Source organism: Zingiber officinale, chromosome 7A (assembly GCF_018446385.1).
Source record: "Zingiber officinale cultivar Zhangliang chromosome 7A, Zo_v1.1, whole genome shotgun sequence".
In the NCBI taxonomy this organism is placed as follows: domain Eukaryota; kingdom Viridiplantae; phylum Streptophyta; class Magnoliopsida; order Zingiberales; family Zingiberaceae; genus Zingiber; species Zingiber officinale.
In genome coordinates, this window is record NC_055998.1 from 73,773,532 (window position 1) to 73,786,811 (window position 13,280).

General features: G+C 34.1%; 1 protein-coding gene across 1 annotated transcript; it reads right to left on the reverse strand.

Annotated features, from left to right (window-relative positions):
- Nucleotides 1-1,288: 1,288 nt before the first annotated feature.
- Nucleotides 1,289-7,239, reverse strand: LOC122001536 (MACPF domain-containing protein CAD1-like). The gene is made up of 6 exons (XM_042556326.1): nucleotides 6,718-7,239; nucleotides 6,184-6,422; nucleotides 5,784-5,979; nucleotides 5,040-5,223; nucleotides 2,807-2,970; nucleotides 1,289-2,194 (listed from the first exon to the last, which is right to left on the reverse strand). Exons 1-6 carry the CDS (start codon nucleotides 7,066-7,068, stop codon nucleotides 1,589-1,591), a joined length of 1,740 nt encoding a protein of 579 aa, XP_042412260.1. The 5' UTR covers nucleotides 7,069-7,239; the 3' UTR covers nucleotides 1,289-1,588.
- Nucleotides 7,240-13,280: the final 6,041 nt, after the last annotated feature.

A 13,280-nucleotide genomic window follows, 5' to 3' on the forward strand; every position in this document is an offset into this window, starting at 1 on the left:
AATATATTGGGTCAAATTAAAATTGAGGGCATGGATATAATTAGGAGAACTAGCCAAACACATATAAAATAGTTTCATATCAATCTGAGGTCATTTGATTCATCAACTGATTTTACCTAAAATCAACTTTGATTAAAAAAAAAAAGTAAATTAATGACTAATTTAAAAAAATCAGTCGACTGATTTGGTCAACATTTAGATTTTTAAAAATTGCAAACACATCTGTGTTCAAAAAATCACTGTACTCAATATATTAGGTCAAATTAATATTTAAGAAAATAGATATAATCAGGAGAAGTAGACAAATACATAGGAGTTGTTTCGTTTCAATCCGAGGTCATTTGATCGATCAACCGATTTTAGGTAAAATCGATTGATGGACCAAACGATTTCGGATTGACACGTAACTAATTCCTATGTGTTTAGCTAGTTCTCATTATTATATCCGTCTCAGATTGATATGAAACTAGTTATTATGTGTTCGTCTACCTCTCCTGATTATATTCATGTTCTCAAATATCAATTTGACCCAATATATTAAGAGCAATGATTTTTTGAACATAAATTAAAATTTTCAAACATATTCGCATTTCAAAAAATAATTGCTCTCAACATATTTAGTCAAATTAATATTTGAGGATATAAATATAATCAGGAGAGATAGCTGAATACATATGAATTAGTTTCATGTCAATCCGAGGTCGTTTGATCTATTAATTGATTTTAGTCAACTGATAGAGATAAAATAAAAAATAAATATGTAATTTAATAATTTTAAAATTATCCTATATCATTTGATAATTTTAAAAACTTACCTAAAAAAACGATTAGATAAAAGACGATTGTTGAAAGCCCCAAAAGTATATATTTATTAAAAAAACATATTTTTTAAAAATGAAAATACAAAGAGAGGTTGAAAAATGATACAAAATGATAAAACACTATAATTTACTTTTGTTTTTAATATTGACAGGGTTGAGAGAGAAAAATTAAGAAATTATCAAATAAATTTTTATTTTTCTTAATAGACAGACAGTTGACCACCCATTACGAGCACTTCATAATTTACCTTGATAACTAATGAAGAATTTTATGAAATCAAAGACTAGATACCTGAAGGCAATAAACTCAAAAGGAGAGAAAAATCAAAATTAGGTAAAGGAATCTAAAAGGTAAAATTGAGATAACACCAAAACATTTATATAAAGGAATATAAAAGGGACAATCACAATAAATCAATATAACAATTATGAAATGAAAATGAAAATTCAGATCTATAACTGGAAGATTGGATTAAGTAATCTCAACTAGAGAAAGGAAAAAAACCATACAAGTCTCTGAGAATCCAAGGAATGCAAGGGAAGTTGAAGTCTACAGAGATGATCCATAATACATTATGATTAAGAAATCCTATCAAGTTACAATATCAAATGAAACCTTCCTGTGATCACACCAGGACAACAAAGTGTAACTAAAGAAAATGAGCGATGTGTATTAAGTACAAAAGAACTTACTGTAGAAACAAATTAATGATGCATGCTATCTGTCGAAAGAATGGCTGGATGAACACATGGAGGAACTCTGTGACTCAATAGTTTAGCAAGGAATACTTCACACGTAGAACGATCTTCCCTTTGTCGACTCCTAACTTCGCCCCTGTAACCAGCCAATGGCCTGGAGTATCTTGTGGACCCTTTGACATCTCTGCCATGTCCACAATCTTGGCAAGCTTGGCAAAGTCCCTTGATGTGGAAGAGGGTTTGTCGTCTGATTTTTGTGCCAGAGTGGATGATGGACTATGGTCCCACACTGACCTCCTTATTGTGCAACCGGGGACCTTGGAAAACAATAGTTTCAGGTGCAGGACACTCTTGGTTCCAAAATCCCATACCCCTAGCTGAGCCCCTGTCACTGTGTGGACGCCAGAGAGATTATCGATGTCGGACTGGGTGCTCTCGATGGGTGCTGTGCTGACATGTGCAAAGTTCTTCCACTTGACCGGTTCGAACCAGCGGCTGTCTTGCTCCTCTGGGCCTTGCCATTTGTGAGGACCGATCGCAACATGGGAATCCCAGTGTGGTAGAAGGATCTTTGGTAGGGTTGCAAAATGCTGCAAGTGAATGGCAAGCCGGTTCTGTTTGCTTCCTTCAACGCTTAACCTTAAGCCAGTGACTGGCTTTCGACCAACAGATACCTGAATCAAGTTCTGGGATCAGCAAATACTGGACAGATACTGATACTTTTATGCTACAAAGGTTTAAATTATTAATGATTTAAGTGAGCCAGCCAATTCTATGTCAAGCTTTCTCTTCATTTTTTTTTCAAGTTCTCTTCAAAAAGGTAGATCCGCTACCTTAGCGGCCCCCCTAGTGCCGGTCCCACGGATATGGAGGGAGGTTCATGCAGGTAGAATCAAAGGTATTTTCTTTTTCTTGTATATATGTTTGAGCTGGCCAATTTTTTGGCTGTTGGACATTCAAGTGCAAGTAATCAACAATTTTTCGCAGCTTCATAATTCAGAAGGGAGTATCTAGGAGAGAAGAAAAAAATAAAGAAATGATGAATGAAAACAAGAAAGGGGAGACTTCCTCCGGGTTTTTTTTTGCCCAAACAAACTTTGAAGCCCAAACAAGAATCATAAACCAAAGCTCACTTTCCAACTATTTTCCACTCAATAATATAGTCATGTAAAGAGCTTCTTGGCGACTAACAATAACCTTAGTTTGTCTGCTGCTGCAATAATTATTGTATATAGAAATTTTGACAGTGCTCATGTCAACGAAACTAATAAGGATTATATGTTTACCTGTTCGGTGCTAACATTGAGCTTGGGCCCCATTAAGCTAAACTGAAGAGAAGGACATACAGGTTCCTTTCTCTGGTGTCCAGGAATATTTTCTGGCAGAGGAGACCAGACTCTCTTCACTTGAAATTCCAAGAAATATCGCAGTTCCTCTATAGGTGGCTTATCTGTGAGATATACAAAAAGGATCATACTGTTAGTCATTTTTTTTCTCCCTTTTCCATGTGCCAAGTCAAGGTTACCTGTAAGTAAGGTTTCAAGTCATTTATGTTTATTCGGTTACGATTTAGGTTATAAGCACCTGGTAGAATTGTAAATAGCATATACCACGGTTTAAAATTTCGCTCCGTGCTGGACTGAATGGGCGAAATTTACTATTCCGCCCGTGCACCGAAACTGGCACCTAGCGACAATTTCGTCGCGTCATCGCGTGCGTCACAAGCCAGGAGGAATCACGCGCGTGCCATAAGGAATCGCACGCATGCCAAAAGGAATTGCATGCGCTCGTCGTCGCGCGACGGCATGGGCAGCCCGCGACGCCTCCAACGCCGCCGGAAACGTCGCCAGACGCCTCTGATGCCATTGGAGGTGTTGTCGGTTGCCTTCGGCGCCGTTGGAGGCATCCGCAGGCGTCGGAGGCGTCGCGGGCTTGTCACGGGGTCGTGGGCATGGGTTACTATGCAAAATTAATATTATAATTTAAATAAATCAAACAATTTTCACTTAATTGTGATATTTTAAAGAAGCTTTCATAAACCCTAATTAAATTATCCCAATAAAATATAAAAAATATATTTAAAATTTAAAAAAATTAATAAATTTTATTAAATAATATTTTAAAATTGTTTTTACTATTTTAAATTTTATTTAAAAATTCTAATAAATCAAATTTATATGCTTTTATATATTTTTAAATTATTTTGTATTTTGTATTAATTGATATTCTAATTTTTTTACTATTTTAAATATATATTATTTAAATTATTAATTAAATAAATAAATAAATAATTAATTTATATATAAAATAGTACTTTGTATTAATTTATATAATTATGATTATTTAATCTGAACATTGGATAACTATAAATATTATCTAAGTAAAATATTACAAGAACCATTGCTTTCATTTGATTCACGTCACTTCTTTTAGTAAGGTAACATATTATAATATTATGATGTATCAATTCTAATTCGAGTTATAGATAAATTAATTATTTTTTAAAGAAAACTATATTTAATTATTTTGTCTAACAATATTAAGTTATTTAATAATGGAGAACTTATATAAAATCAGTATATAAGTAAAGTTGTTGTCATGTGACCAAAAGATCATAGGTTCGAATCTTGCAAACATCCTCTTGCAAAAAACAGAGTAAGGTTGCGTACAATGGAACCTTCCCCGGGACCCCTCATGGAGGAAGTTTCGTGCACCGGGCTGTCCTTTTTATATAACTTATTTTTAAATTATATATAATAAATATATTTATCTAATAATTACTATATATAAATAAAAAAATACCGAAACCGTATTGGCACAGCACGATACGATACTGAAACCGTATCGTTCCGGTTTGGGACCGAAACCTTAGCACGGGTCGAAATTTTAAACTTTGACATACATAGCCAAATCAAGTGTCATAATTGATAATTCAATCACGTTTTGCCATATTTTCTGATCATTTTGTGTTTAATTAAGATTCCTAGCATCTTAGCTTTCTCTTGCTCATCATCCAAGTCTTATTACTAGGCTAACCAAATTTTATTGTTCAAACTTTTCGCCAAACATGAAACCTGAAGATGCAACAATTTTTCTCATGTAGACTATATCTGCAGCGTTCCTAATTAAATCACACATAAAACCACAGTGGTGTAACAACATTTAATAAAAGAACTTTCTGCATTTGCGAAACATATGTATGAAAGTCCAACCAAGCATCTGAATAATCATCTTTATAATTCAAAATAATATGCTGCATTAGTATGTTGTCCTCCCTGTGGTAACTAGTTTGATGCTTATGGATTGCTGCTGTTTATCTTTCATAAAAAGAATCACTTACAGCATTAAGGCATTAAAAGTAGACTAAAATAACATCTTGCTATGGCATTGCATCTACTGCATGTGGTGAAGTAGAAACAATAATCAGTACAGAATTTATCAACTAGACAGTCTAGCCTCAAAATGGAAACTAGTCATATAAACATGCATAAAAAGCAACAAGTTATAATCATCACTTACACTCCAGATACAGGTCTATTGCACGAACAAGATTTTGAATGCCAGGTAGCCCATCAAGAAGAGAAACAATGGGGAAGAAAGTCATATTGATAACATCCGGTGCAGAATAAATGGAGGTCACCCAATCTGAATGATTCTGTACAAGATCATTGCCACCCCTTCTCCTAAATGTCACAGCAATATCCTGCACAACAGGATAATCACTTGATTTGAGTATGAAATTTAGTTTACTTGTACACAAACTTTCATCAAAATTAAACTGCATAGAGCATTTCAGATTATGATCAAGGTTGCTCTGTCTATAGTTACTGATGACAATATTCAAGTTGCCTCACATGCAGAGAACATCAACACTAGTTTTCCCCTATATTAGAGTTCTCAATTCTACAAAATGTCATTCTAACATTATATTTGAACTTGACTTCCTAAACCAAACCATGAAAGTCCTCTGTGCCAACACATTTTAGTTATCAAATGAGGAGCTGACGAACATTTCTTGGCCATTTTTTAAGGATTTTTTTTTTTATATTTGCTATCCAGCAAGTAAATTAATCAAACAACAAATCATCTTAATCAATTTTAGACAATTTTATCCTTCAACAAAGCACCTTAATTATACTCATCTTATGGGAGTAACATTAGCAAAAACGAGCTACAACTAGTGTGTCATAATAAACCACAATTTTAGAACTTGTCTCCAAAACAGATTATGCTCATAACATTATATAGGATGTATTTACTGACCTTGTCTCCATAATTCAGGGGAGCATTAGACGATTGGTCTTCCAAATTCATAAATCTCTGATCCCCAATTGTCTTAACATAACTCTCAATCTCTGACCCAGTTAACTTTGATGAATGGTGCTGCTTGACATACACCTCATGTTTACCACCAATAGTAATGGATGTAATAATATGGGTTCCAAAATTCTCGATGAAGCTGAACATAAGGAGAAGAGGAGGGTCAAAAAATGCCACTATTCAAGTCAAAGAAGACAACACATTTTACCATTTTTCAAATGGTAACTAGGAATTGCTACAATTACAATAGAAAAACACAATGCCCACTTCATAGATATTTCTATAAGCATCTGCTGCACAGCAATATCTAGATATGAATCAATCAAGTTTATTACCTACTAACCTAGCCAACATTTGCGGGTTCCAATTGCAAGGAACTGCATGCTTGACATCATCTCGAAGCATTAGATCGTCGGTTATCAGCCTAACCTCATACAAAGGGAAATAAAAACCATCCATCGCAAGGGCCTTTGTAGCTGCAGCATCGCCCTTCCAACATCCAGTGAAACCAAACATTGAGTTAAAGCTGCCAAGAGGCACTGAGCCAGATATACCTGACTTCTTATTGAAATGCTCAGCCATCTGTCGACAAAAAAAGAAAGAAGTTCTGTAAGCTCAAAATTACAGTATATCGCCAGTAAAATCAATCAACGTGATCAGCGATAAAGCTTCAGAATATCGAAAAAAAAAAATATATTACAAGACAGGACTAGAATTTCCCTAAATCAAAAGGTCGGAATCAAATTATGATTTGTCCAGCATCCTGTTCAAAATCAACCAACGTCTATCTCCAAAAGCACCTCAAAACCATTTTTTTTTAAAACCATCGCGTAAGGGAAAGGACGAATTCGATAAACCGGATGAAACCCTAAGCAACCTGATGGAAGCTAAAGACGCGGGAGTGCTCACGCCGGTGGCTCCCCTTCGAAATTTTGACACCTGATGGCACGCTGGGAAGACGATTCTGCCGGTCGATTCCTCCGTCCATAAAAACCAAGCTCCCGGCACGGCTGTCGTCGAGCAAGACGAGGCGGGAACCAGGGGGGCCCTTGCAGTACAGCAGCCGCGCATCGGCGGTGACGTCGAATCCCCGTCCGAGGGCTTGCACCACGTTGGCTAGCGATGCTATCATGCTCGCCACCGGAGCCACAACCCGCGTCCCCTCCATGCCAACAACGCCACCGCTTATAAACAAATCACTCGCCTCACCCGGGGGTTCCGATCTCATCTCATCGACCGCGGGCGCCTGGCTACCTTATCTCGGAGAAGAGCTACGACGTCGAAGAAGTGGAATAGGCGACGGGAATTAGGGCGAGCGAGAGAGAGAGAGAGCGACGGAGATAGAGAACGATTTCTTTGGAGTGGACTGGAGATGGAGGCGGTTTGACCGCCGGCGTTAGACCGGAGAAGTAATTAAAAGGAACTCACCTGCAAACCACTCCTCGTAAATCCTGTGCACCCAAAAAAACACAATTCACGAAATATCTATCAAACATTGGTTAGTTAACATGGGAATCACACTAGCTTTAGGTTAAATTGACAATACGTGCGTGATCAAAGAAGTTTTATGTTGTGGTTCTGGTATCGTAGTTAGCATGCGCGGTCATAAATGGACCCACACGGATAGACCGGTCCATGGATGCGAACCAAGCCAGGTGTCTACGTACTCGCGCCACGTGTAAGATCCCTTAATATTCTCAGAATACTTGCGAAAGTTTCATTTGAGCCCAATATTTTATGGTTTTCCCATAAAAATGCTTCCTTTGTACCCAGTACTCTAAGTCTCGACAATAATAAATACGTTAATATTATTAATTATTTTATTAAAAACTTATTTGTTGAGTTGTGATGGTTGGTATTTTAAATTTTCTAATTTCCTCAAACTTTTTTAAAAAAGTTAACATGTAAAACACATAAAGGATGGGGAGATACACGCATTATGTGTTTTTTTATTACTACTTTGACTATTTTTTAGAAGGCAGTTAAAAGTCAACACCTAACTCTTTGAAATTAGAACAAAGTTATGATTTTTTAAAAAAAATATTAATTTGATGCTTTAATTTAATTAAATATGCAAATACTTGACTAACTAAGTATATTTGCCAAATTTGAAAATTATTTAATGTTTTAAATAACTTTTAATTATTTTCCTTTTTTTCCTTTCTAAGAAACTATCTCTTTGGAAAAATAATGATTACAGAATTTTCTTTTCAGTGTTTACTTAGAGGGAGATATGAGCGGATGATATCTAAATTAGTATTTTTTTTGTTACACAAATTATTATTAAATTTTAATGCTCATTAATGGAAAGAATTTATGGTGTTTAAATGACATTGTCAATTATTATTTAACAACAATCAATTGTCATCATCTATAGCGATCCCCATCAATGCATTCTCCGTGAATGTTGATGCTATTTCAGATAATTCTTTTATATTCGCCTAAAATAAATGTTTGCTGCTTTAGTGCCCCCGCGGGCACGGTCCGCAGGGCAGTTTTCCGTATAGCAGGGGCGTAATCACATATAGAAGACAGAAGAGAGTATTGCTAAATGATCATAATATGTCCAATTAGAATATTTTGATGAAGTCAAACTAAATATTTTTCTTATGTATTAATCATTATTTCAAAGGCTAGTAGTCGTCTATGATTTATCTCCTCCGTGTTGATCTTGGGACGGATTGATAGGGGCACTGGGATGAATATATTCATCTTTTGTCATAATGTATGTGCATGAGTATTTTAATAATATTATATGCATATATTAATTATATGCATATACATGTATTATAATTGAGAGATAGAGATTTCTAACTAGCCAGATTGCAACAATCCTCTCACAATTTTATTAAAAAAAAATAATATTATATTTTTCAAAATCTTCACTGTCATTTTAATTAGCCGATTCATTTCTGTTTATTATAAAAACTGAAATTAATTATATATTTATAAAGCTCACTACTAAATTATCCATTAGTATCATTTTTATTAGAAAATATAATAACTTTATGTGTTTGTCACTATTCCAAAGATTAATAGTCGCCCGTGATTTATCTTCTCCATGGTGGCTCTGAGATGGGTTGACGGGGACGCTGGGGGCGAGCGTATTCGCCTTTTATCATCATTAGAAAATATAACATCTTGAATTTTAAAAAATATATATATAATAATAATAAATTGATGAACTAAATTATAAGACATGAAATGAAAGTCCTAAATTAAAATTAAATCGGATTCGAACTAACTCCAATGAGTATGTGCTGAGATAAAGATTATGTTGGTTCAAATCAAGATTGATTTAAAGTTGATTTGGTCAAGTTATGATCAAAATAAATTTAAGATTTAAACAAACTCGATTGATTTAAAATGAATTGTGATATTTTTTTACTAAACATTCTATTTTATTTTTTTCTTTCTTTTCTCTGTAACCATGTTACAACCCCGTTATACTATATGTCTTCTCTTTATCCATCTCTCTTTTATTTTTCTTTTCATCTTCTTCCTCATTTATTTATTTTCCTTCTCTAATCCAATGGTAGTAAACCTATCATTTTTTCTTCTCCTCTTCTCAAGCACAAAAGTTTTCTTTTCTTCTCTTTTCTCTTCTCTAGCAAGCAAAAATGCAACATAGCAGATAACCTCTTCCAGCAACAAAAGCAACCTTTAGCCCTTGCATCTTCTTTATCTTTTTTTTATTTTTTAGAATTTTATTGGCACCGCAAGAATATTCATATTTAATCTTGCCTTGCCTTCTTTGTATCATTGTTGAGCTTATCAAAACTAATAGGTTACTAATGAAGAAGGTAAAGTTTTTCTTTTTTACTTTTTCCTCTCTTTCTTCTCTTCTCTATTTTTCTTAAAAGTAACGGTCTTCCAAGAGAAGTAAATTACTCCTTTCTTCTTTAATATTTCGTTAAAAAGAGTTGTAAAATATAAACTTTATTTTATTAGGATACTAATTAGGAGGGTTATTTAGATCACATCGAAGGTTTCATATATAAGAATACTAAACATGACAAGGAAGCGAGATCATAAATAATTTTTTAATTTGAGTCATAGATAAGTTTTGATATAGGATCATTATTTCAACTAGAACCAAGGGCTATGGTCGAAATTTTTGAATCTAAGTTTATTTCAGCTCCTTAAACTCTAAATTTAGACTTTTGGATGGTGAAAATTGATCTATACTAATATTTGAAATTCTTTTAAATCACCTCTCTTAGTTGAAAATCCTAGCTATGCTACCATGCGATGTCGATTAGAATTTTATGTTGGATATTTTGAAACACATGTGGAATTCGAATTACTATCCTCTCAAGAAATCTCCAATGTATGATTTGTAAGAAGTTTGTAAAATTTTAAAAATTAAATAAAAAAAGTTTGAATTATTTTAAATATGAGATTTAAAGTTTATAGTTTAAGAGAAGTAGTAAAATAAATAAATTTAAATATATATGTATTGGATTTGTTAATTTTTATAAATAAAGATTAGGAATGATTCATTAAAATATCACAAACAAAATATACTAACGATATTTATCAATAAAACTCTAATTAAAATTATAAATAGATAAAAATTTCTCAAAATAAACAAATTTATAATATAAGCTCACAAATCAAATTAAATTTATAAATATAAAAATTTTGAATAATCAAATAAGCTTGAAATTGATAAACAACTATTTGAATCGTCTAATTATTTCATTTTAACTTTGACTTGGCTTGATTAGCTTATCAAATAAGTTTAAACAAAATGAAGTTTTAAAACTATAAACAAGCCAAGTCAAGGTGAGCCAAATTTTATAGTGTTTAAACTTGTTTAATAAGGTAACTGAGTTAAGTTAAACCAAGTTTAAAATGAATCAAGCCGTCGAAATGATTATTCAAGTATAGCATAATTTTTTTTTTTTGTGCTTTTGAGTTTGATTCAAACTTGACTTGAGTTTAGTTTGTTTAGATGTTACGAAGCTCTCAATTCAAGATTGTTTGATTGTTTGAAATGTTTACAAGTTAAGCTTGATAATACAAACTTTTTATTCATTTTAAAAATTTATTTAGAATGTTGAAAAGAGTTTTATTAACAAACTTTGTTCACAAACAATGTTATTCATAAACTCATGTGGGAGGCAATCAGAGAGTGTCACGTGATTAAGGAGGTCAATAGTCCTATTGAGGTGACAATTAAAGTCAACAGGAGGTCATCCGACTCTAATCTGTAAGTACCCCAAGGTAGTTTTGATATGGTCAACCGAGTTAAGTTAGGTCCTATTTATATTTGGTTCCTTATGTCTAAGTGTGCGGAAACATATGAGCACAAGAAGTTGAGCGAAAGATACAACGGATGAGAAAGATGACACAAGAAAGGAGCTGATAGGCTCGATGCATCTGAGGGACAAGGAGCTGCAGAAGAGTACACCGGTGGATAAGAAGGGCGTGCATGATCTGAGGGACGAGAAGATAGGGAGGAAACTTGCTTGAGGAGGTCGGAGTTAGGTTCGAATGAGCTAAACTCCAGATAACTAGAACATCACCCACGCGAAGAAGACTAACTGGAGGTCGATCTGCCTTGTGGAAGACGCCTTCCATAGCCTATAGAAGACTTCCTCAATGTCTCATGGAAGGTGTCTTCAATAGCCGTTCGCTTAAGATAAAGTCTTTAGCGGATAAAATTTATCTTATTGGAGGCGCTTTAGACCTCCTTAGCGGCACCTCCGAGCCACGGATAGGATTTTCTAGGGGCTATAAAAGACCTCTGGAGCTAGGAAATTAACAACTTTAGTATTTATTTCCTAATATCTTTCTGAGCTATCAAAGAGTGTAAGAGATTTCTCTACCTTCAACGAAGGAGATTTTTCTAGTAGTTTCAACTGCATTGGATTAACAATCACCTAAGTTGTAACCATGTAAATTTCAGCCTTCTTACTTATTATTTTTAAGTTGTTATTATTACAATTAATGTTAATTGTCTATAGTTGCGTAATCTAATTATGCATCCTTGTAAGGAAAAGTAAGAAATTATTTTATTCTAACTTTGATCGAAGGATATTCACCCCCTCTAGCTAGCCGTACCGAGACCAACAAGTGGTATCAGAGTTAGGACACTTTAGAAGGACAAACCGCTGACCAAAGCACACAAGAAATGGCTATACCAAACATCTATCCGTCTAAGTTCAAGGGGGAGTTCGCGACTTGAAAAAGAAGATGGAGGTATTCTTTAAAACTGATTTCAAATTATTGTTAATAATGAAATATGATTTTGTAGCACCTAAGGACCAGTAAGGAGTCAACAAAGAAGAATATTTGTGGATAAAGAAGGAGGAAGCCGACTTCATGGCAAACGACAAGGTAGAATTCCATTTGTCGAGCGCTTTACCATCACAAGAAGTCAACCAAATCCGAACCTACTAATTTGACAAAAAAGCTTTAAGAGAAATTCCTAGAACTACGTGAAGGGACATCGGAGGTGAAACTCGCGAGATGGGACTTGCTCCGGAACTAAATCAGTAACCTCTGGATGGAAGAAGGTGAAATAGTCGTACATCTACACTCGAAGATCAAAGAACTAATTACCGAACTCACGAATCTCAGAGAAAAGGTAACAAATTGAGATTTATTAAGGTACGCTTTAAATATATTTCTGAGAACACCCGAGTAGACATCTATAGTCAACTCATTTTACATCTATAAGGACCTTGAGGTTAGTACATTAGAAAATCTTTTTTCCACTTTTGAGCTTCACGAATCGAGATGTGTAGGCTTATGAAACAAAGAAGAAAAAATGGCTCAAAACCTACCACTGAAGGCTAATCCGAAAGGTGAACCAAATTCAGACACATTACTCGATGAAGATGAGGCTGCATTTATGGTAAGAAAATTTGGTAAATTCCTTAAAACTAACAAATTTAACAAGTCGCAGGCTAAGAAACATTCACGAAACAAACAAAAGGTGCGATGTTATAACTACCAAGAAGATGGGCTTATAGAACACTGCCCAAAATTAAAGGACAAGGTAAAGGACAAAAGACCAACCCAGATGAAGTACAAAAATCTAAAGACAATGTGGGATGAAACGTCGTCATCGGAATCAAAAATTGAAGCCTGCGCTGGACTTGCACTGATGGCAAACCACCAAGAAGATGACGAAGTGAGTTCATCCGAAATGAGCATCGAAAAAAATGGAGCACTTCAGAAGAAAGCAAAAAATATAGGGGGAGCATCGGATAACGAGATCGACAAGATAAATCAAGTACGGTCTCTACCTACTGACAAATTATATAAATTTATAAAAATACTTTCTAAAAATTCTTGTCAATTAGAATTAGAAAATAAAAAAATTAATAAACAAAAACTTAGAACTAAAAGTGAATTTAGCAAAATCTTATTTATTAGAAGATTTCGACAAGATAAAAATTGGAAATTAAAAGAAAAAAATAGAAATAT